The 25,949-nt window shown below is 35.2% G+C and overlaps 1 protein-coding gene across 4 annotated transcripts in view; it reads right to left on the bottom strand.

Moving 5' to 3' along the window:
- Positions 1-15,284: 15,284 nt before the first annotated feature.
- The window catches only part of PHTF2 (putative homeodomain transcription factor 2), a 180,029-nt gene continuing 169,364 nt past the window's right edge, over positions 15,285-25,949 (bottom strand). For 3 of the 4 annotated variants that reach the window (XM_020984503.2, XM_020984504.2, XM_078154534.1), the window contains 2 exons: positions 19,575-19,700; positions 15,285-18,746 (listed from right to left, as the gene is read on the bottom strand). In XM_020984503.2, the coding sequence (XP_020840162.1) occupies positions 18,726-18,746; positions 19,575-19,700 (147 nt within the window). In that variant the 3' untranslated portion in view covers positions 15,285-18,725. The other variant, XM_078154535.1, reaches the window with a different exon arrangement.

Below are 25,949 nucleotides of genomic sequence, written 5' to 3'. Positions count from 1 at the left end.
ACAAGTGCTCTTTCTCCACTGTACTACAATGTTTGCCAAGTACTGGATACATAACCTAGAATCACAGAATTTCATGACTTGAAGAGAAGGAACCACAGAAATCCTAGTCTAACATCTTCATTTTCTCAATGAGAAAACCAAAGTTCAGAGAAGAAAAGCAAGAAGTTTGCTCAAGCTTATATTAGAGCCTGGAATAAAACAGTTTTCCTGACTCCAACTTCTTACCATTACTTTCACTTTATTCCTATGAGTCAAGAAGGTCAAAAGACATCTGATGGCCCATTTATAAATGTCCTGAGACTAAAGCCCAGCAGGCTTAGTGATTTATTGGCCAAGAATGGAAAATGAGTCAAGGGCAAAGCCCAGCTCTTTTGAGCTAACCAGTTGTTCCTGATAAGTGGAACATAACCATACATCATGAATGATGAAATCAGAGAATCAGAATGAGAGGAAACCTACAAGGTCATCTAGTCTTGACCATCCTTGATGTGGAAATCTTCTCTATGACACCCTTGACAGGTGGTTATGATCTAGCTTCTAATTGAATAATGAGTGGACCCCAAGAAGTTGGGCTTTTCTGACAGCTGTGGTTGCTTCCCAGTATGTGCCACCAGTGATGGGACTAGCCACTGACATCAACAGAGCAGGCAGCTGCTTGTGGGTAGTGTTTTGCCTGGAAGTCATTCTGTTCCACAGATATTTCACCCTTTTGCCTATTGAAACCTTCACCATTATTGTCACTTTTCTGGGTTGAGACAGTGTTTCCAGAAAGCTTCTTAGGAAATCTAAGTGCTACCTTGAAGTGACATCACATTAACTTGAATCTCTGATAACACAGTTCCTCATTAGTGGAGAACATTGTTTCTGAGGGAATGGAGCAGAGGAAAAAAAATCATATTTGTCTAAGGCTCAGCAGGTCCAGAGCATGCAGCATTACTGGGAAAGGCATGTTAAGGAAAAAGGAGGGGGGTTTTGTGTGTATATACACACATGTGTGTGTTGTGGTGACAGTCTTTGAGGGGAGAAAGAGAGTTCTCTGTGTGTATGTGTGTGTTGTGGAGATAGTCTCTGAAGGGAGGTGCCAAAAAGAGAGATACAGAAAAACAAAGTTTGAGGCCACTAAAGTAATTTTTTAAAACTGCATCTAAACCTATTTCTTTGGTACTGAGTTTTTTTCTGATTCTGACATCTGCTCTCTATCTACCATGCCACATTGCTTCGCAAAATAAAATTTACCTGTCACAACTTTGCTTAGCCTGGCTATGAGGTCCCCCAGAGTTTCTAACCCTTGCGTGTTTCTCTTTCGTGTAACTCCTTGTGTGTAACTCTTCCTCTTCTCCCTGATGTTTCAATATCTGTAATAGAATGTTTCAAAGATCCTACAAGCTTGGACTGGTTGTATCTCTCTGAGAAAGAGCCAAGAATTTAGGAAGGCCCATAAAAGAGACAATGACCTTGTTTTGGGGGTATTAACTTGTCTCTGTGATTCTTTTCACACCCACTCATCTAAGTTGGACATAGAAGAGGCTTAAGTTTCAAAAACTGAGGAACCCTGAACCCTACTAGGCAAATAACCATTATCTAATCTATTTCTTTTGTTTAAAACTATCTTCAGAGATTAAATACTGGCATGATGTATATGGAGTACGTATCTTGAACTAGGTTCTAAGTCACTGGACCCAGGAAGAGGAGGCCAAAGAATATGATCATAGATTTAGATCTAAATGGTTGGCCTTAGAGGTTACCAGGTTAAATTCCCTCATTTTCCATATGAGGAAACTGAGGCAAAGAGAGATTAAATGACTGGTCCAGAGTCATACAGGTTATATGTGTCTGAAGTAGTATTTGAACCTAGGTTTTCCTGCCTCCAAGGCCAACCCTCTACCTGCTATACTTTACTGCCTTTGTAGGTTCAAATGATTTGAAGTCTGAAGGCATTAGCTAGCTGGGAAGATCCTGCTCTTTGTTCTACAGAGCTTGAGACCCGGGTTTGAGAATCTCCAGACAGAGATATTAGAGGCCTCAGTAACAGATTGAGGGAGCAAAATTGGGAAGGTTTATCATTGGTCTCTAGGCAAGGGGTTTCTGCCTTTTCCAAGAAAGCCAGAAAAAGTTTGTAGGCTTCAAACTGATAAAATCTGGCAGCATCTGCTCTTGTTTTAAGAGAGAGTCATTAAATTCAGCTGAACTTGAAACTGGAGGTAGCAAAACATCTAGCAGAGCAGCATTCAAAGGAGACTGTGTGTTGTGCTGAGATGAGTATAGCTATGTAGCCTTCATTGGAAGGTTGGAGACCAGACGGAGAACAGGGCCAGTGTGAGGACCATACTGACATCACTTGAAGACTCAGAAGTATGAGCTGCCCCTCTATGCGTGTAGCAGCACATACATATGTATCCCTTCACATATGCAACCTGGCCACACCCATCTTCTTTGTGTTCTTCCCAGAATGTATGCCCTAGACTTGATTTCCCTATGTGTGTACCCCTCAACACATGCATCATGGTTATAGTGTCCTCTGCATGTGTACCTTTCTAAACATATGTCCACTTTTCCCACCAATCTTGAGTGATGATAACTGGACCTAATGGATGTTAATGAGATCAACCAAGCAAGAGAGTATAGAGCAGGGTTTGTTAATGTTTTGGTTTTTTCTATCATGGACTCCTTTGGCAATCTGGTTAAACCTATCCCCCCTTCCCAGAATAATGTTTGTTGCCTGAATTCATAATTGAAGGAAATTATAAATTTCATATACTAAAGATGTATTTTTTCTCATCCAAGTTCATAGACCACCCTGAGACAGACCTCACCTTAAGATCCTCTGGTATAATGGAAGAAGAGGACCCAGATAGATCCTACATAACACACATAGATAGTGTGGCCTGGGTGAAGATGCAGCACAGGAGACTGAAGAGAGATCAGACAGGGAGGAAGACAAGCAGGAGAGAGGGCTATCAGGAAAACTTGGAGGACAGAGAGTATACAGGTGAAGAAGATGATGTCCAGTGACAAAGGCTGCCCCAGGTTTATTGGGGCAAGGTGTTCTGTTGCTTATTTTCTTTAAAGGTATTTCATCATATAGAGAGAACCCCTCCTATAAGAAAAGGGCTCCCATCTCAAGGAAAAGCCTCACATATAGCAAAGCCCTCACTTATGGCAAGAGCTATCCCCTGCCATATAGCATAGGATGTCACTATGTAGATCAAAGAGAGGCAGAACAGCCATTTCTAGCCTTTTCTGCCCTTCCCTTCACCAAGAGACACTTTAATACCTGCCAAAAATAGAAGCAAGAAGTGGGGACTGGAGGCCATTCTGCTCTCCTCAGAGAGAGAGGATATTGGGCTATAATTATATCTAAATGCTCCCTTTGATATTGCTATTCCAGGCATATGATGAGGTTCAGTCTAACTTCTGATTGCTATTTAATTATTGGGGGAAGGAGGACCCCAAGCTCTATATCCAAGGCTTGACCCCTTTCCTGCCAAATACCAATTCCACAATGAACACACATGGCAAATAGGGGTGGAGCCAAATGGCAAAGAAACCCATCTGTCCAACTCGTAACAAAACAGAAATCAGAGAAGGTATACATAAGATAATATATACCAGACAATACAGAGTGACAATGCTTTCCCATTGGGGGTGAGAGAACTCAGCTCAAGCAAGAGAGAGAATTCTAGATTTCACCCAACAGGAAAATCCCTTTAATCTCTAATGTGTAAACTGAGGATTAGGAATGAAATGGAGATTGCCAATTCTTCTCATTTTCCTGGAGGTTTTTTCCCTCCAGCAACCTGAAATGAGGTTGACCTCTCCCATCTTTCCTCTTGAAGGTGGAAGCTAAGAGTGCCCTTAAATGACTTGAAGCTTAAGAAGTCCCGAAGGAACTTCCTTTCCCTTTTTTAGGTTAGTGGGGGGTGTGAGAGATGGAGCAGGAGGAGGATGCATGTTCTCACGCAATTTAAACCTCTCTGCCAGATTGTTACTCTGTCTCCCTTCAAACCATTTCCTTAAAATTCATTTCTTCTTCCAAAGCCTGCTATAACTGTGCTCTACTGATGAACACCCAGGGGAAGAGAAAATGGTTAAATTTCACAGATGCCACTCATCTGACAGGTTGTATTCTCAAGAATATCATCTCTCTTTATACCCGTAGGGCAGGAACAGTGTCATTTATGTGTACTGTCAGCTTGCAACAAAGATCAACAGGGTCTCTGGGTATAACTACTGTCAAAAAAACAAAATGAAAACCATCTTTACATATGTAAACATGAAACAAAGGCTGTCAAAAATAGATACTAAATATGTTCTAGTCACCACTGTTCCTTTCACAACTTTTAATCGTTAGTCTGACAGATGTCTTTATTAGCAGTACTCCCTGCATGTGTTGAGTGTTGAGTCCTCCCCCCACCCCTTTTCTATGATATAGCTGTCATAGATTTGGACTTCTTCCTTCAGGAAGCAAACTGAAAAGAATACTAGAGTGACAGGCAGAAGATCTGGCTGTGATACTGTGTGACTGAACAATTCATTTAACTGCTCTGAATCCCACTTTTCTAACTTGTAAAATGAGAGACTCTACGAGATACTTCTAAGTTCCCATTAAATTCTAATAGTCTAAATAAGTGACCTCTGCCCTCTTTCATTCCTGTCTCCTCTCTCCTTATTTTCCCTCGCTTCTAGATATGATCTACCTATGCAAAGCAATTAATAGCAGAGTTTGGTTCTAGCAGTTAAATTCCCATCTACCTAGCTCTTTAGTTGAATTTCTAAAAGGATTAAGAATAAGAAAATGAAAGAACAAAGTCAAACTAAAAAACCCCACTGTACAGGTTCTGCCACTTCCTAGGCAAGATGATGATGAAGATATGGGAATTAAAGAGAGACAGAGGCTTGCCAAGAAGAATGGAAAAGGGATTACTTTAGTAAGCCTTTCTCACTAAAAGTGGCTGATTTCTTTTTATAAAATTTCACAATGCTCAAATGGATCTGTGAGCATATCAGTTTGAATGTTCACTCTACCAATGAGTATCATGCCTACCTATCTATGCCTACACATTCTGTTTGGCTCTTCTCCACATTCTCCCATGTTTTTACCGTAGTGGGGTCTACTCTATGTGCTAAGCATGTTCTCTGCTTTGTGCTTCCTTCCAGTGGAACAACTATGCTACCTGTTATCGGTTGTTAGCCCATCTACCTTTCTGATCATACATTTCCCTGATGTCTCTTATTTCAGTTTTTCTTAGGCTGTTTTGATTTGTTATATTGTGGCCAGCTGTTATTCTTTATGCCCTTCTCCATTACACTATTTTAATTCTTTGGAGGCTGTGGGGCTCCTTGACTCATAGGCACACAACCCTACTGGCAGAATATAGGTATTAAAAAGATAGACCTCTGTTTCTGGGAGAAGTTTGGGTAATCAAAGGAGCTTCACAATTTCCTGAAGGCAATTCAGCCATCTCTCCCTCTCCTTATTTCTGAGCCTAACTTATTTTCCATTTGTACTGTGTCAGATATATAAATAGGTATATAGATGTATCTACTAAAAGATGAGTGCAATAGATTGCCTGTCTAACTGAATGTCATGAGTTCAATCACCTACTTTCTGATTTTTAAAATATTTTTATTTTGTTAAGTAATTCCCAATCACATGTAAAAAATTAACAATCATTTAAAAATTTTTGAGTTCCAAATTCTCTCCCTCCTTGCTGCTGCACAGTACTCCTTGAGAAAGCAAACAATTTGATATCGATTATATGTTTGATGTCATGCAGAACACATTTCCATATTAGCCATGTTGCAAAAGAAAACACAAACAGAAAAAAGTTAAAAAAGGTATGCTTCAATCTGCATTGAGTTCATCAGTTCTTTGTCTAGAGGTGGATAGCATTTTTCATCATGGGTCCTTTGGAATTGTCTTAGATCATTGCCTTGATCAGAGGAGCTAAGTCTTTCAAAGTTAATCATTCTTACAATATTGAAGTTACTGTGTAAAATGTTTTCCTAGTTTGGCTCACTTTGCTTTGCATGACTTCATATGTCTTCCCAGGCTTTTCTGAAATCATCCTGCTCATCATTTCTTACAGAACAAAATAGTTTCATCACAATCATATATCACAGCTTGTTGAGCCATTCGCCAGTTGATGGGCATCCTCTCAATTTCCCATTCTTTGCCCCCCACAAAAAGAGCTACTATAAATATTTTTGTACAAGTAGCTTCTTCTACCTTTTCTTTGATGTCTTTGAGATACAAACCTAGTAGTTTTGGGAGAAAGAGTATGTACACAAAAAAAGAGTATGGTACAGTTTTACAGCTCTTTGAGCATAGTTCCAAATTGTTCTTCAGAATCGTTGGAATAGTTCACAACTCTATCAACAATGCATTAGTGTAGGGGCAGGTAGGTGGTGCAGTGGATAGAGCACTGGCCCTGAAGTCAGGAGGACCTGAGTTCAAATATGGCCTCAGACCAAACACTTGACACTTACTAGCTGTGTGATTTTGGGCAAGTCACTTACCCTCAATTGCCTAAAAAACAAACAAACAAAAAACCCCAATGCACTAATGTCCCAAATTTTCCACATCCTCTCCAATACTTGTCATTTTCCTTTTCTGCCATATTAGGCAATCTGACAGGAGTGAGGTAGTATCTCAAAGTTGTGGCATTTCTCTAATCAGTAGTGATTTTGAGTATTTTTTTCATATATCTATACACAGCTTTGATTTCTTCTGCTAAAAACTGCCTGTTTATATCTTTTGATCATTTATCACCTAGAGAATGACTCTCATTTTTATAAATTTGGCTCCATTTGCCATATTTGAGAAATGAGGCCTGTATCAGAGAAACTTCCTGTAAAAATTTTCCCAGTTACCTATTTTCCTTAATTTTTTTGTTGCATTAGTTTTGTTTGTGCAAAAATCTTTTTAATTTCACACAATCAAAATTACCTGTTTTACTTCCTGTGATCTTCTCTCCTTTGTTTGGTCACAAAGGCTTCCTGTAATATAGATCTGATCAGTATATTTTTCCATGCTACCCTCATTTACTTATGATATCACCCTTTATGTCTAAATCATTTATCCATTTTCACCTTATAATGGTATACAGTGTGAGATATTGGTTTATGCCCAGTTTCTGCCAAACTGCTTCCCAGTTTTCTCAGCAATTTTTGTCAAATGTTGAGTTTTTACCCCAAAAGCTTGAATCTTTGGGTTTATCAAACATTAGATTGCTATGGTTATTTACTACTGTGTATTATATACTTAATCTATTTCCACTGTTCTACCACTCTATTTATTAGCCAGGACCAGAATGTTTTGATGATTACCACTTTATAATATAGTTTGAAATCTGGAACTGCTAAGCTGCCTTAACTTTTTTTTTTCATTGATCTCCTTGATATTCTTGACCTTTTGTTCTTCAACATAGATTTTGTGTTTCTAGCTCCATAAAATAATTCTTTGGTAGTCTGATTGGTATGGCATTTAATAAGTAAATTAGCAGGTAGAATTGTAATTTTTGTTATTTTGGGTTGGCCTCCCCATATGCAATTAAGATCTCTCCAATTGTTTGGATTTGTCTTTATTTGTGTGAAGTATTCTATAATTATGTTTATATAGTCCCAACTTAGATTGTTTGTAGTTATTTAAAATGGAATTTCTCTTTTCCTGCTTGGTTTTCTTGGTAGTATATAGAAATGCTAATGATTTATGTAGGATTATTTTTTATTCTGCAACTTTGCTGATGTTGTTAATTTTCAACCAGTTTTATGGTTGATTCTCTAGGGTTCTCTAAGTATACCATCATACCATCTGCATAGAGCAAGAGTTTTGTTTCCTCATTGCCTATTTTCATTTCTTTGATTTTTCTATTATTGTTACGGCTAGCCTCTCTAGTACAATATTGAATAATAGTGGTGATAATGGACATCCTTGCTCCCCCTCCCCAGTCTTACTGAGAAGGCTTCAAGTTTATTTCTGTTCCTTGCTCTTGTTTTAGGTAGATACTGCTTATCATTTTAGGAATGCTCTCTTTGTTCCTACTCTTTCTAGTGCTTTTTTTTAAAAAAATAGGAATGGGTGTTGCATTTTTCTGCATCTATTGGTATAATCATATGATTTTTGTTATTGATATGATCAATTATATACTGATAGTTTTCCTAATATTAAACTAGCCCTGCATTCCTGTTATAAATTGCACCTAGTCATAGCATATGATCTTTGTAATATATTGCTGTAATCTCCTTGCTAGTATTTTATTTAAATTTTTTGTATCAATATTTATTAAAGAAATCAGTCTATAGTTTTCTTTCTTTTTTTTGTTCTCCTTGGTTTAGATATCAAAACCATATTGTGTCATAAGAGAAATTTGGTTTTGTGGTGATTCAGTCATTTTCAATTGTGTCCAACTCTCTGGGATCCAATTTGGGGTTTTCTTGGCAAAGATACTTGTTATTCCTTTTAAAGTTATTTTGCAAATGTCTTTTCCCCCTTTTCCCCTCTTCACCACACTAGAGATGGTTACCATTAGACACAAATATCAATATATATCGATATATGGGTGTTAAATTATTCTATACATACTTCTATGTATCCTATGAAAACTTTTTCTAGTGTAACTTGAACCCAAAGTTCCAAAACTACCAACTACAAACTTTTGGAATACAAGTGTTTGTAAAGTGGACACTACATTACAATGAGTGGTCTAAACTGTCTATTTCTCCCCATCAACTGGGGAAATAGATAAGCAAATTGCGGCATGTAATAGTATATATAGAATAGAATATAATAGTATTTACTGCACCAGAAAAACAAATGAGGAATTCAAAGAAATATGGGAAGAATTGTGTGAAGTGATACTAAGTGAAACAAAACCATAATACACAAAATAACTACCATAATATAAAGTATAGTCAATAAACATTTATTAAGCACCTATGTGCCACTCACTGTGCCAAGCACTGTTTCTTGTTGATGAAATGAAGGGTTCTTCTAAATTATTTTAAAGGCCTCTTCTAGCTCTAAGTCTATGGTCCTGTAATATAACCAAAATTGTACTTATAGTAGCTTGCAACTCAATTTCATTTTTTTTCCTATTAAGATCCATCAGCTATGAAATTGGTGAAAGGTAATAGGACAGAGAAATAAAAGCTAGACAGCAGTAAAGATATAACATGAACCAGCTTTTCAAGGACTTTGGTAGCTCATACATTGACTAATGGCTGGGGAAGAGAGGGTAAACTTATAGTTTTAATAATGAAATTCTTATCATTTCTCAAGTAAAAAATCCTGTTATGTAAGGACCTTCATCATCTAATTGTCATTCAATTTAATAAACATTTATTAAATTAATATGTGCCAGACATTGTGTTGAATGCTGGTTAGCACAGCTAGGTCATGAGCCTGGAGGACTGGGAAGGATCATGGTGTCCTGAACAGTAATAGGGAACTGACAGACTTCAAAGTTGTCAGTGAATTTGAGGGACATCTACCCCAAGTACGTGAAGACTCTCCCCTCCCCTACCCACCCTGCAGAATGAGCAGATGAGAACAATTTGTTCCAACTGCCATGAAGGTAGCTAAGGGAGATGCTGTGGAGCACTTAGAACTTGGTCAGGTGCCAAGGACTCCAAGTTCATCCACTGCATCCTGGGCCAGCACCAGACATCTTGACTTTTGTCTTGCCACTGGATTTCAATGACTCTGGAAGAGAAAGTGAGACTGACTACTTTGTACAACTCAGCCTCATGTGCAATTCACATGCAAGCCAAGATATCACCCTATGATAACACTGGTCCTCTTTGAAAATGACAGATGAACAACAATAACAACTTGTCTATTCATCTGGTCCTGGGGATTTTTAATTAGAAAGCTCATTGATGGCTTGCTCAATTTTTTTTTTCTAAGATAGGGTTAATGAAGTATTCTATTTTCTCTTCTGTTAATCTGGGCAGTTTATATTTTTGTAAATATTCATCCATCTTATTTAGATTATCAGTTTTACTGGCATATAAATGGGCAAAGTACTTCCTAATTGCTTTAATTTTATGTTCATTGGTAATACATTCACCCTTTCCATTTTTGATACTAGTAATTTTTATTTTTTTTTAAATCAAATTAACCAATGATCTGTTTTTTTGGCTTTTTCATAAAACCAGCTCTTAATTTGACTTATTAGTTCAAAGTTTTTTTACTTTTATTTTATTTAGCTCTCCTTTGATTTTCAAGATTTCTATTTTAGTATTTAATTGGGAATCTTTACATTTTTCTAGGTTTATTTTTAATTGCACACTCAATTCATTGATCTGCTCTTTCTCTCTTTTACTGATGTACATGTTTAAAGATATACATTTTACCCTAAGTATTGCTTTGGCTGCATCCCACAGATTTTGAAATGTTGTCTCACTGTTGTCCTTCTCTTTAATGAAATTGATTGTTTCTAAGATTTGTTTCTTGACCCACTCATTCTTTAGGCTTAGATTATCTAGTTTCCAATCAATTCTTAACCTATGCTTCCACAGCTCTTTATTAAATACAATTTTATTGCATTATGATCTGAAAAAGGTGCATTTAATATTTCTGCTTTTCTGCATTTGGTTGTGAGGTTATTATGCCCTAACACATGGTCAATTTTTGTGAAGGTGCCATATATAGTTGAGAAAAAAGTCCCATTCGTTTTTCTCCAGAGGTCTGGTGTACCTAACTTTTCTAAAATTCTATCCATCTCCTTAACTTCTTTCTCATTTATTTTTATGGTTAGTTATCTAGCTCTAAGGGGAAAACTGAGGTCCCCTATAGCATAGTTTTACTGTCAATTTCCTCCTTTAATTCAATTAACTTTTTTAAAAAGAATATCATTGCTGTGCCATTTATTGCATATATTTAGTACCGATATTACTTCATTGTTTATGGTGCCTTCTAGCAAGATGTGGGTTTCCCTGCGTATCCCTTTTACTTAGGTCTATTTTTGTTTATCTGAGATTATTACTACTTCTGCCTTTTTTTTGCTTCAACTGAAAGCATAATAGATTCTGTTCTGGTCACTTATTCTGTGTCTGTTTCAAGTGTATTTCTTGTAAATAACATATTGTTGGATTCTGGTTTCTAATCCACTTTGCCATTAACTTCTATTTTACGGATGAGTTCTTCACAGTCACAATTATGTTTATTAACTATGCATTTCCCTCTATCCTATTTTCTTCTGTTTATCCTTTTTTTTTATCCAGTCCCTCATCTAAAATCTGTTTTGCTTCTAACCACTGCCTTCTTTTATCTACCCTCCCTATGATACCACCCCCACACACTTTCTCTTATCCTTTTCACATCCTACTTCCCAATTGGGCAAGATAGGTTTCTATTAGCAATTAAGTACACACATACATATTCACATATATGTTCCCTCTTTGAATCAATTTGTACGTGAGATTCAAGTGTTGCCTACCTCTTCATCATTTTCTCATCCACTATAAAAGCTCTTCTTTGCATACCCTGAGATAATTTTCCCCTTTCCTCATTCTTCCTCTTTCTTACCTCTTCTCCCAGGATATCCCTCTTTCTTGTCTATCCATGTTCTTTTTACATTATCCCAACATAATCAACTCACTCCCATGGCCACTTTCTATGTAGAATCCTTCTAACTGCCCTAATAAGAAAAAAAGTTCTTTAAAGTTACATGTATCCTCTTCCCATATAGAAAGGCAAACATTTAACCTTATTGATTCCCTTATGATTTCTCTTTCATGTTTACTTTTTTATGCTTCTCTTGAGTCTTGCATTTGAAAGTCAAATTTTCTATTCATCTTTGGTCTTTTCATCAGAAATGCATTGAAGTCCTTTATTTCATTAAATATCCATTTTTTCCCTTGAAGGATTATACTGTTCTGCTGGGTAGGTTATTCTCAGTTGTAATCCCAGCTCTTTCGCCTTCTGGAATTTCATATTCCAAGCCCTTTGCTCCTTTAACATGGTTAACTGCTAAATCTTGTGTAATACTGACTGTGGCTCCATGATATTTCAATGGTTCTTTCTGGCTATTTGAATTATTTTCTCTTTGGACTCAGAGCTCTAGAGTTTGGTCATAATATTCTTGGAAGTTTCATTTTGGAATCTCAGGAAGTGATTCGTAGATTCTTTCAATTTCTATTTTACCCTCTGGTTTTAGGATATCAGAGCATTATCAGAGAATCATCCTTGATAACTCCTTGAAATATGTTTAAGTTCTTTCATTATAGCTTTCAAGTAGTCCAATAATTCTCAAATTATCTTTCCTTGATCTGTTTTTCAGATCAGTTGTTTTTCTGAAGAGATATTTCACATTTTCTTATTTTTATTTATTCTTTTGACTTAGTTTTCTTGTTTCATGATGTCTCATGAAGTCATAGCTTTCATTTGCCCAATCCTAATTTTTAAGGAGTTATTTTCATCAGTGAAGTTTTATACCTCTTTTTTCCATTTGGTCAGTTCTGTTCTGTAAGGTGTAATTTTCTTCAACAGGGAGGAGGAGGAACTGTCTCAAACTTCAGGCTTTTTTGCACTGTTTTTAGAACTATTCTGGAGATTTGGATGTTTTTAGTGCTACCAAGGTGGTGTGATTTGGGGAAAGGTGTGGTCGCTACTCTCCTCTGGTCCTTACCCAGGAATGGTCCCTGGACCCTTGGTGTTATACTCCTTGGAGTCTCTGATCCCTTATGACCAAAAGTGATACTGCCCCTCAGAGCTCCTGCTCCCTCTTGACCAAAAATGTTCCTCTCCATCACTGAACTATGACCCAGAATGGGGTATACACAATGGAGTTGGCAGTGCCTGGTCCCTGTATCCAGTGCTAGAAGAGGGGTCCCCTAGAATCTCTTTCTGACCAATTCCCTGGTCCCCTTACCATCTTTGGCTTTAGGACTCCCACAGCTGCTGCTGCTTCTGTCACCACCACTACTTAAGTTCCATTACCAGCGTTTTATCCATGTGGGCTCTGGATCAGAGCCATGTCACAGCTTTCTTTCCAACTTCCCAAGTTGTCTTGGCAGGAAAAATTTCTCACTCTGACCTTTTGTTGGCTCTGTCACTCCAGAATTCTATTCTTTTTGAGGCACTATTTTAAAGTTGTTTGGAGGGGAATGTTGGGACAGCTCAGTTGGGTGCTTTCTGTATTCTGCCATCTTGGCTTCATCCCTAGAAGTCCCCACTTAATTTTTAAAATGTAGATTATGAGCACCAGCTCTGGAGTCAGGAGGACCTGAGTTCAAATTTGGCCTCAGACAAATACTACTCACTAATTGTGTGACTGGGCAAGTCACTTAACCCCAACTGCCTAACCAATAAACAATTTTTTTTAAAAAAATGTAGGTTATGGTCAGGCCAAACTCTTTTGAATGTTTACAAATCTCATTCAGGAGATGCTGTAATGTTCTGGAGTTTAATGAATTTAGTGTGATGTTATCCACAAAGAGGGCCATCTGGAAGCTTTGACCATCTTCAACTTGGACTCTGTGCTTGACCTCATTCATTACAGTGGCAAATACTTCAGTAAGTATGCACCATCCAGTTTACCTCCCTCATACTAATTAACAGTCATCAAACAAGGTTAGTGGTACAGGAGATAAAGCACTGGACCTGGAGTGAAGAAGACCCAAGTTCAAATTCAGACTAAGACTTATTTGGTTGGTGAGCCTGGCAAGTCAGCTAACCTTTGTCTGCCTCAATTTGTAACTTATAAAAATGGTATAATAATAACACCTATTTCCTAGGGTTGTTGTGAGGATAAAATGAAACATTTGTAAAGCACTTTGCAAAACTTAAAGCACTATATAAATGCCGCCACCACCACCACCACCATCATCTTCTTCCAAGAAATCTTGAGTGGTTTTGAAGTATGACAGACACATTGTTGGAAGACAGGTTTTTTAAATTATATTTTGCTCTACTTAATCAAATACTTTTTTAAAATTGGAAAACAGCATGCACAGTGGGCTTTTGTACTCTTTTAGGCAATTGTATAATAACAGATGTGGTCTACTCTCTAATATTGCTTCCAAAAGCCTGCCTTTTCCCTACCAATACCCTCATCACAGATGCTTTCAATGTGGGTATAGATGATTTTCATAAATATCTTAAGTAAATGGGAAAGTACACATTTGTCAATAGTTCTCTTTCTTGGTGTTGGGGGTAGGAATGGTGTGAATTCTTTCTTTTGACCCCTGTGATATTTTCCTTCCTTCAGATACCTTATTAATTGATCCCTCAAAGTCCTCAAAATTGTGCCGACTCCAGCATTTCTTTGTATATTTGCTCTAGTGGTGTACTGGAATGGTAGATTGGAAATAAAACCTGGATTTGAATCTTGCCTGAAATTCTTACTAGCTCTATGACCCTGAGAAAATTACTTAATTTCACTAGGCTATACTTTCTGTATCTGTAAAATCAGGGAACTGATGACTTCTAAATTCTCTTCCAACTCTAACTGTATGTTCTTGTTTTTCCCCATCTTATTTTTATTTCTACCTCCTCTCTAGGCATTTATGAGATTGATAAGAGTCCAAATATGGTGGCTTTACTGCTTCTGACTGTGAAGTTTATTATCAAAATATCTGCAGATTTCTTTTACATTTTTGTTCTGTTGTCTTCCTTCCATTTCCATCTTTAAATGCCCTTGAGATGACATAAATTGGATTTTAAACTGATTGTATTGCATCTCTCTTTTAGGTGCTATTACTCATAATCTTTAATCATCCTTCTCAGGATTTTTAGACACAAGTGTTCCAAACAAGTGTTTTTGGTATTTTTCCCTTTTTGGCTGGCATGTCTTTCTGATTGGTAAATCTAGTGTTTGATGACTAAGGCACTTCTTGTTCTTTTGATCTCTTTGTTACAGCAATTGATTTCTATCAGTTAAATGTCTACATGACATTAGAGTCTGATTCTACATTAATTATTCTATCCATTACCAAATTCACATTATTCCTAACTTGTTTGAATAGAGGATTAAAATTTTCAATTCTATGGTTTATCTTATTTTGCTCATTTTGATTTTTCTTTGCTCTAACAAATATGTGGCATACATAGAGATAATTGAGTCATTTTGTGTTGTTAAAATACTCATTTCATAGGATGCAATATTATTCAGTGCTCACCATGTGCTGCACCTACCAATTCTATTGTCAAAGAGTATTCATGATGAGATGTGCGCTTTTGATGTAGTGTACAAATCTTTAGACTCTCCTTATTCCTGATCCAAGTTTTCCAAAATATTTCTCATCCTCACTTATTTCCATTATTGTAATGAAATCACCAATTATCAAAGACTATGTTGGTTTATTTTGAAGATTCATACAACTGTTTATGATATAGCATCATAAAATGTATCTTTGATAAATACTTCCCAAGTTGTAACTTTAACGTGAAGCCCTACAGCATGAGGTCACTTCTAGAACTTTGTATTAAGTTTCCCCAAGAGTATATCAAACCCAGACTTTTTATGACCAAACGTCCTATGAAAACATGAAATTGTTTCTCATTGCCGTTGGGTGGATAATAAAACATATTACTGTAATTTCTTTGTTTACTTCTCCAAGAAGAACCTGTAACTATCCTTTTGTTTTAGCTATTAACTTCCTTTTTCTTCAGGTTTTGTTTATAGTACAAATGCCAAGAATGATAGGATACAGAATTCCTATAGTAGTATGTCAACTGGTTGGTCCATTGGACAACAATCTCACATTTACAGTAAGTACCAAGCACCAAGTTAAAGTCTATTGATTTGTTATTCTGGTCAATTTTGATTTCTTAAAATAGGGTATTCAGGGCATTTTCATGTTATTGTTTCAACATGCTCTAAGAGCCAGATGATTTTTAGATCATCTTTTCATGTCCTGTCCAGATGAGGTGTTTTATTGTAGCTACATGTTTTTTTCATTTTTTCCTCTCTTTTGACTTTGCTGATATGTCTTCTGTATCATTCAATTTTTAGTCCATTTCTTTTTCAGAGTGTAAAATTATTTTTAAGCTTTCCTAACTTCTGTTCTAGACCTCTACTATCTCTTTCTTTACTACTTTTATTACAGAGTTTACATTCTATTTATACCATCCCTTTCCCTTTCACAGAAATGTTACTTCTAACTCTGTTATGCTGCCCTCAGAGAATTCAGATTTCTCTTTTCACTCTAAATGGGCTTCCTTTGGTTCCAATAATAACAATTTACCAAGTTAATGTACATAAAGTCACAGAAAGGTAGTTGAGAGTGAGTTTTTTAAAATTACTGCCAATTTTGCATACCATCAGCCACAGATTTCTTTATTTTAAACTTGCTGATCAAACTTTCAGTTACAATATATGTGGCAAAAAAAAAAGAAAGAAAACAAAGATAGTTAACATACAATATCTGCCACATTTCCACTTACCTCTATTTTTGACCTGGTTTTTCTATGTTACGGGATATGTAACAATTTTTAAAATTTTCTTGCATTTATGATATATTTAATGGCAACAATTTAAATTTTCCTGCTTCAATGACAGGATAAATTACTTCAAATGACAAATTGGTTATTTTATTGCCTTTTTGCTGCCAATGTTAGTGACATAATCCAGCAGATTAATAAAAAGTTGTTGAGAGGTGAACTGCAGTTAATAACTCATCTCCCAACTTCAGTTCTAAAACAGGTTTTCTTAAATCAGTATATTCACCATTTAAGGTTTTCAAAAATACTCACATTCTGAAATAAAAAGTTTTGCTTTTTGAGATATGTCTCACTTTTACCCCCAACAGAACTCATGCTGTACTTTTTTTCTCAAAATATATTCTGTGCAAAATGTAAGTTCTGTGTAGGTTTGTACCTTATTTTCGAAAAGTTGTTTATAAAATATAATTCCTAAAAACAACTCCAACAAGAGACAACAGAGGAAGAAGAAACATATCAGACATAGTCTAATTTTTCACATGAGAAACTAAATATGTTCTTAAAGCTCCAGTAATACATTCCTTCAAAAAATCAGAATGCACTTTGGTCATTATTAAACTTATTAGTACACAGGCAAATTTTTAAAAATGCTTACTTGTTGCTTTACATAGAAGTAGTGTATACCACACAATTTGAGGCTAAATTACCTCCAAACCTACTGATTGTATGGAATGATAAGAACAAAGGGTTGTTTACATGGTTCTACTCTTTACACATACCTGATTTGAAGTTACAATTTGGGTGAATACTGAACTAAATATACCAGTCTCAAATGAATAATTTATATGTTACAATGTTGAATTTCCTAAAAATTTTAAGGGTTTGAATATATTTAACATGCTGGACTTGGCTCAAACAGGATTTTTACTTGTTTCAAACAATTCCTGGTTTGGGGCAAATGTCCAGTTTTCAGAAAATTCGTTAAGTCATAATTGATTATACACATAAAACAACCTTTAATCAAAATTCAACAAGATACCTTCAAGTTAACTCCATCTGCCTAATATGCCACTAAGATAAAGTATCAATTTGACACTTGTGGAGAAATCAATTTTCTAGAAAAATTATACTTCTAAATAGCCCTTATGTCATAAGAAAGCGAGGTGTATATCTCAGATGAAATTTAGAGGACAGAGTTTATAAAAACTGTATTTTTCTGAAATTTTTTAGATGGTTCTAGGAACAGATGTGTGTGTGTATACATATATCTTCTTTTATGGGTATTTATCCTTAGATTTTTCACTTGAGTATGGTATAAATGGCATGTGCTATAGTGTACCATGGGGGGGGAAAATCTATTTTACTTGAGTAAACATAAGGTACTTTAATAAAATCAAGAGGCACTTCACTTGTGAGATGAGCATATATACCTCACTCAAAAGGATACCATATCATGCCCCAGTACACTATAACATATTCCATACAAAGATACACATTAAAAGTAATAATTTTAAAAGTGCACATTTTGAGCATGCACAGTTGGAGCTGTGCAAACAGCCCAGTGTTTCAAATAAATACAATTATTACCAGTTAATTTTTATCAAAATGCCTTATGGCATTGTAACCATTTACAATTATTGCTCTATTAAGAGTTTCATCATCAAAGAGCACTTGTTGACCTGTTTTATATAATACCATATTAATTTATTAATACTAAAGGGTGCTTAAACAGTTTAGATCCTGGAACTGTTCCAAATGTAAAATACAGAGAAAACTCTGGATCTAGAAAGTGTTCTAACACAGTAAATAAATCATTCAGTTATTTGTGTCAACTGACAGTTGGTTCTTATTCAGAACAATTAAGTCTGTTCTGAATGTATCAGAATGCTAGGTGTATTCAGTTTTGTGCCTACAGAAACATTATAAACTGCTCAACCTAAAGAATTTTTTTTTCTAAAGTAAGGCAAGTTCACTCTACCTATGAGGAAACAATTCTCAGCAATGACTTCTGTATTCTGGATCCATTATGTTAACAACTGACTATGAACTACCACCAGGATCTCAAGTACATGGATATCAGTTTTTATCACCCTTTCAATAACTAGGTATATATCAATGTTTGAAAATAAAATATAAAGACTAAAGTGTAAAAACAGTGAAAAGGTAAAAAATAAATATAACAATTGCACAAGACAGTCAGATGTAAACACTTCAATTTTCTAAGCTACATCCTTTAAGGAGACTGTAGCTTCTGAAGCACAGATTCAGTGACTGCTTTGAGACAGCTTAGTCAGTACTCTTGTTTCAGAAAACAGGACGAGGCCTTTTCTCGACATTGTCATGATTTGATCTTCCAAAGCTAAAGAGAAAACAATATAGGGTCAGAAACCATTCAAGCTATTGAGCCAGATTTACAGAGATAAAATGGTCATGTCCTTCTCTAACATTCTCCCTTCTCTTTCAAGCTAAGTCATACAATCTTTTTGGTTTTTTTTTTTTTTGGGGGGGGGAGATTGGTGTTAAGTGACTTGCCCAGAGTCACACAGCTAGTAAGTGTCTGAGGTCACATTTGAACTCAGGTTCTGACTCCAGGGCTAGTGCTCTATCCACTTTGCCACCTAGCTATCCCCTTACTATTGGGCTATTTTTAAAAGAAAACAGAAGAATAAGCAGTTTCCTTATGTCTTGTAACAGAAATGTATAGGAATTTGTACTAAGTACATGATTACATTATGCATTCTCTATGATGAGACAGTGGGACATAGTGGACAAAGACCTCAGAGTCATTAGTTACCTACACAGTAACCCTACACAGTTTTCAAACTCTCAGTACCCCCAAGGAACAGCTCAAGATCTGGATTGACAGAGACAGTTTCCTCATTAAAATTCCTTACACCAATAAAATCACAGGTATGTCAAAAAACAAATTCTCTAAAAAGGCTGCAAATATTCTGGAGAATTTAAGAGTGTAATATAGTCTTAGCAAAAAAAAAACTGGGGAGGAGGGAGTGTTACAAGTCTTTCTTATAAAAAAAACTCTCCAAATTATTAGTTTCTATAAGAGCACCAAAAAAGCCTCCATTGCACTATATATATGTATAAAATTTAGAAAGAGTGCCTGAAGCTAAATAAATGTCACAATACTCATGCTAGTACTAAAGAAAGAGAATGTTTAGCAAGCTTTCACCTTTAAATTAAATCCAAGTAAATCACTGATAACACCAGAAACAGCAGACAATATGACAACCTGGGTAATATTGTAAAGCAGCGGATTCATTGTAAGCCCATATAACCTGAAGGGGCTGTCCAACTCCTAGTAAAAAAGAAAAAGAAATCATTAGAAATGAAATCATCATAACAAAGTGAAAATACCACGAGCTTAGAATTCATTAGGTTCTAAAGGAATAATATTACAGATAGAAGGAACTGCAAGAATCATCTTCACTTTACAGACAGAGATTTACATAGAGTTTACAGAATAGCTTGCCTGAGGTTATACAGACATTAAATAGCAGAGCCTAGATTTGAACCTACTCCTTCAATTCAAAATCCAGTCCTCTTTACATACTGCCTCTGTTGAACAACTTCAGGGCAAAAAAATACTTTAACAAGACTTTAACAACCAATGTTTAAAAGAATCAACACCTGTTATTGTCTACACATTTAAAGATTATTAAAGGGGCTGAACATAAAATAAGGAAATGTAGTTTTCACTTTTTAAAAGAAAACAAATCTCAAAGCAACAGAAAAAGAAAGTGGTTATAGGTAGGGAACAGCAAAAATTTTTTGTCTTTAATTCTATTTGGGATAACTGAATGACAAATATTAATATTTAGTACATTTACTATGCTAGTAAATGAAAGCGATTTGATGGAAAATCTTTCAAGGACAACAGGAGCCAAGAAGGTAGCAATTCAGAATATTCTAAAAGAATATCTACTGCCTTTTGTATATCTTCAACTAGATGTTCCATAGGCATCTCAAATTCAATGTGTCCAAAACAACTCTTACCTTTCACCAAAATCTTTTCCTCTTTCAAACTTTATTACCGTTCGCAGCATCACTATTCTCCCACTCAGGCTTTCAACCTTGATGTCTTAACTTCCCACTCTCACCCCACATATTCAATTCAGTGAGTTAGAACACTTTCATACATAATTGTTGACAGTTTGGATTTCTTCCTTTGAAAATTGCTTATTTACAGCTTTTGACCATTTATCTACTGCAGAATGGCTCTGATTCTTTTATTTCTTTATATGTCTTGAAAATGAGGCCTTTATCCAGAAAAAAAAAGTATTTGTAAAGATTTTTTCCTTGATTACTTGTTTCCCTATTAATTTTTACATTAGCTTTGTGCAAGACCTTTTTATTTATATAAAACCAAAATTGTCAATTTTGTAATCCTCTCTATCACCTGTTAAGCTTTAACTCTTTCTCTATCTAAAGGTATGAAAGATAACTTCTTTGCTTCTCTAATTGTTCATGATGTGGTCTTTTTATATCTGATCTTTGCTGTCCATTTGGAGAGCATCCTGACATATGCTGTGAAGTACTGGTCTAAATCTAATGTCTGTCCAATTGCTATACTCCCCTAGAGTATTTTGCCAAATAATGAGTTCTTCCCTCTCAGTTTTTAGAGTCTTTGGGTGTATCAAACATGTTACTGTGTTTGTTTGCATCTGTATGCTGGCTATCTAATCTACTGTACTGATTTTTTAAAAACAGTTCAAAATTGTTTTAATGATAATTGCTTTGTAGCACAGTCTGAGATCTGATTCTGAGACCTTGTTTCCCATGCTTTTTTCATTATTACCCATTAGATTCTCCATATATGTTATTTTTGTTCCAACTCTACAAAACATTCTTTTGGGAGTCTGACTTGTGCAGTATTGAATAAGTTATTTAATTTACATGGTATTGTCATCTTCATTATTTTAGCTTAACTTACCCATGAGTAATTAATGTTTCCCCAATTATTTAAGTCTGTCTTTATTTTTACAAAGAGACTATGAATCTTGGAAGAAAGTATATGACTTTTGTAGTTATGCTGAATAGAATTTTTCTTTCTAGTTAATCTGGATAGGTTTTGTTGGCTATAAACAGAAATGCTGAAGACTTCAGTGATGTATCCTTACATCCTGCACTTTCCTGAAGGTATTATTTTAATTTTTAGTGGACTCCCTAAGGTTTTCTATGTATGAAATTAATATTAAATCATCAGCAAAAAGTGGTAATTTTATTTCTTTTTTGCTTGTACTTAATACCTACCTAGTATTTATATAGCACTTTTAACATGTTCTCTCATTTGATATAATAATCCTTCCTGTGAGGCAGATGCTACTATTATCCTTATATTAGAGATAACACAAATAAGGCTTAGAGAGATTCAGTCACTTGCCCAGCATCACACAGTTCCTAAGTGTCTGAGAAATTCAAACTTCTACTCACTGCATAACCTAGCTGCCTCCAATTCCTCCCATTTTTCTTTTCTGCATTATGTTAAGTAGTAGTACAGCTTTGCTTCACCTCTGATTTTACTGAAAGGGCCTCTAATTTTTCTCCATTAAATATAATGTTTGTTCTTAGATTTAAACACTATTTACTATCTTACAGGAAGGTCCATTTGTTCCTCTGATTCTTAGTGTTTTGTCTTTAATACAAATGGTTTTTAGATTTGGTCAAAGGTTTTTCAGCAGCCACTAATATAATCATATGGTCTGTATTATTTATTTTATTAACATCATTTATCATGTTTGTAGTCTTCCTTATGTTGAACTACCTTTGCATTTCTAGTATAAACCCAACTTGTCCATACTATATAATCTTTCTAATATGTTGTTTCAGCCTACCTTAAAATACTTGATTCAAAAGTTGTACATCAACAGGCATTAAAGATATTGATCTCTAGTCTTCTTTGTTTTGTCTCACCCTGGCTTTTAGCTATCAAGAACATTTGTAACAGAGAAAGATTAGATGGGTTCCTTCTTATTATTTCAAATAGTTTATGCTGAACTAATTGTTCTTTCAATCTGTGACATGTTACTTCTGAATCCATCTGGTACAAGTTCTCCCCTTCCACATTGTTAGTTCATTTATGGGTTTTGTTCAATTTCTTTTTTTCTGATATAGGGTTATTTAAATGCCAAATCTCTTCTTTTTATAAAGAGTATTTTATAATTTTGTAAAAATTCATCCATTTTCTCTGTTATGAGTTTTGTTAGCATATAATTGAGCAACATAGTTTCTGATAATTTCCTTTATTTCCTCTTCAATTGTTTCAAGTTTTAAAATTTTTTATGAACACTTTTGTTTTTCCTTCTCTTTACAAACTAATAAATAGATAAAATCAGCTAATCTAATCAGAAGAAATGGGGATACATTAGAACTTGTTCCAATAAATAGAGGAATCAAGTAAGGATAACCACTGTCCCCACTATTATTTGATATAGCTCCAGAAATGCTAGTAGCAGGAATAAGACAAGAGAAAGAAATTAAGGCCATAAAAGGTAGGTAAAAGGAAGATCCCTATTCACTGATGATATAATGCTTTACTTGGAAAATCCTAGGCAATAAGCAAAGATACTTATTGAGATAACTGATGCCTTTAGCAAAACTGCAGACTCCAAAATAATCCTCAAAAGTTACCAGCATTTTTATATAACACTAACAGAAGAAGCAATAATAGAAAGGGAAGTTCCATTCCAAATAATTACAAAATGTGTGAAATATCTGGGAATCAACCTCCCAAAGCACACCAAAGGCTTGTATAGATTAAATTACAAAGTGCTCCTTAAAGAAATAAAGAGCAATTTAAATAGCTAGAGGAATATTCAGTGATCAGGGCTAGGCCTTACCAATATAATAAAAATTACAATACTACCAAAATTAGTTTATACTTTTAATGCTATCACCAAGACACATTATAGAACTTCACAAAATACTAAATTCATTTGGAAAAACAGGAAATGACAAAAGTAGGGAGGAAAGGGGAAAGCACTTTCAGACCTCAAACTATATTATAAAGCAGCAATCATCAAAATCACCTGGTATTGATTAGGAAAAACAATTTGGCAGAAATTAGGCTTAGACCAATAACCTACACCATATTCCACGATATATTCTATATGGACATGCAACCTAAATATCACATTTAAAAAAAATTACAAGAGAAACAGCATAGCTATGGATAGGAGTTGTGCTGTTAATGAGACAAGAGACAGAGGCAATTTTCCAAAGATAAAACATAACTTTTATTACTTGAAACTGAAAAACTTCTGCACAGACAGAATTAGCACACCTAGAATAAGAAGTATTTACAATCACATGAAAGAATCGCCAATAATGAATGCAAATCAAGATAACCTTGAGGTTCCCTCTTACTCTGAAAAATTGTCAAAAATGACAACAGTCAATGATGAAAGGGCTTTGGAAGAGTAGCCACATTAATTACATTGTTAGTGGAGCTGGGAAATGGTACCATTATTTTGGAAAGCAATTTGGAATTGTGCAAATAAAGTGAGTAAAATGACCATACTCCTTGTACAGACTCCATTACTGGGCTAAAAACCCAAGGAAGCCACCTATAAGAAGAAAGTCCCCATTTACACTAAAATATTTAGAAATAATGCTTTTTGTAACAGTTAAGAATTGAAAACAAAGTAGATGCCCATCAACTGGGGAATGCCTAAACAAATTTGTGTTCCACGTACATAATGGAATATAACTGTGATATAGGAAATGATGTATGTGGACAGTTAGGTGGCACCAGTGGATAGAGCTCCGGCCTTGGAGTCAGGAGGACCTGAGTTCAAATGCGGCCTTAGACACTTGACATTTACTAGCTGTGTGACCCTGCACAAGTCACTTAAACCAGACCGCCTCACCAAAAAGCAAAAACAAAACAAAAAGAAATGATGGAAAGATCTATGGGAACTGATGCAAACTGAACTAAGTAGAGCCAAGAAAACAATATGCGCAGTAACTACAACAGTGTCAATGGAAAAAACAATGACACACCAAAAAAACCCCCAAAAGTAAATGTAACAAAATTATAATTCTCAAGCAGGACTCAAATAAAGAAATATGAGAGAATATCCCCAACCCACCCCTTTGTGGAGGAGGGAGGTCAACAGGTATTACACATTGCACGTGGTTTTGGACTTTTTTCAATGCATTGATCAGTTGTGCTGATTTTTTTCCTCTCTAAAAAATACTATTTGTTTTGTGGGATGACTTTCTAGGAAGAGGTGACAGAGGGAGATGGATACTTGGAATACCTGATGATGAAAGAAACTGAAAATATCAATAAAAACTTATTATAAAAAAAGAAAACACAACCCAGAAAGTAGGACACTTTTGCTGTGTCTCCTTTTAATTACTAAAATTCTGCCACCATGATCCTGTTTTGCTTCAATTCTTTCTTCAGAAAAAATATTTGGGAAAATATACATTTACAGAAATACATCTATATCACTTCATATAGGCCCTTCCATGTTTTGTTTATGCTTCAAATTAAGACTTTAAATTATGTTAATGTATAAATTTAGTTAAGCATTATTCAATATTTTGCTATTACATCTTAGTGGTTTGTCTTTCAACAACAAAAAGAGTTATTTTATGACATTTTTGACACAATGTTAACAATAAAATTGTTGGGTCAAAAGGCATGATCAGTCTGGGGATCCTTTATTACATATTTCCATATTCTTTATAACATTTATACCAGTCAAAGTCCACCAATGCCTGCTTTGCCAAAGCCCCAAGAATATGAAACTGTAATTTTAAAAAAGTATTTCCATTATAGTAGAAATAAAAATGTGGTGTTTCTTACAGTTGTCTTGATTTTACTTCTGTGATTATCATGGAACTTGAGCACTGTTTCATATAGTTAACAGTTCATATTTCCTTCTTTGGTCCTGTCTTTTGATCATTGCTGCACTGGGAGTGATTTTATAATTATGTGCCTGTTCCTCATGGATTCTGGATGTTGGACCTATGATTTCATTGTGATAGGGAACTTCTTCTGATCAAGAAACTTTCTTTATTAATGCAGAACAGCAACTATTCTACAATTATAGAATTCTACAGAGCTGCCCAGTGCATGAAGAGGGTAGGTCATTTGCCAGGGTCATACAGCCAATATTCACTCCAAGTCCAATCTCTATTCCCAAGCCACACTGATTTTACCCAATGAATTTACTGAAAGTTTTCTTTCCAATGTCTCTTTTCCTTTCATTTAGACACAATGTTTTTGTTGTACAATTTTATCTCCAATGAGTTCTTCCTTTTAGTTTGATAAAAAAAGAATCCCTCTTTTCTATAGTCGAAGTATTTCTTTTTATATACAATACTTTTTTTCCTTCAAATTTAGATCATTGCTCTGATTAAGAGTTTATTATGGTGTGTATCTAAACCCCTTTTCTGGGTGTATATCCAGTTTTCTCAGATTTTATTGAGTAGCATTTGAAGGCTGAGACTATTTCACTTTAGCCTTTGTATTTTAATGCTTTGCACACAACAGGTACTAAATAAATATTTGTCAAACTGAATGAATTCCATTCCT

This window comes from Phascolarctos cinereus, unplaced genomic scaffold, assembly GCF_003287225.1.
Source record: "Phascolarctos cinereus isolate Bilbo 61053 unplaced genomic scaffold, phaCin_HiC Scaffold_1;HRSCAF=81, whole genome shotgun sequence".
Classification (NCBI taxonomy): domain Eukaryota; kingdom Metazoa; phylum Chordata; class Mammalia; order Diprotodontia; family Phascolarctidae; genus Phascolarctos; species Phascolarctos cinereus.
Note: the sequence above shows the minus strand (reverse complement) of the source record. Positions and strands in the feature narration are given on the sequence as shown.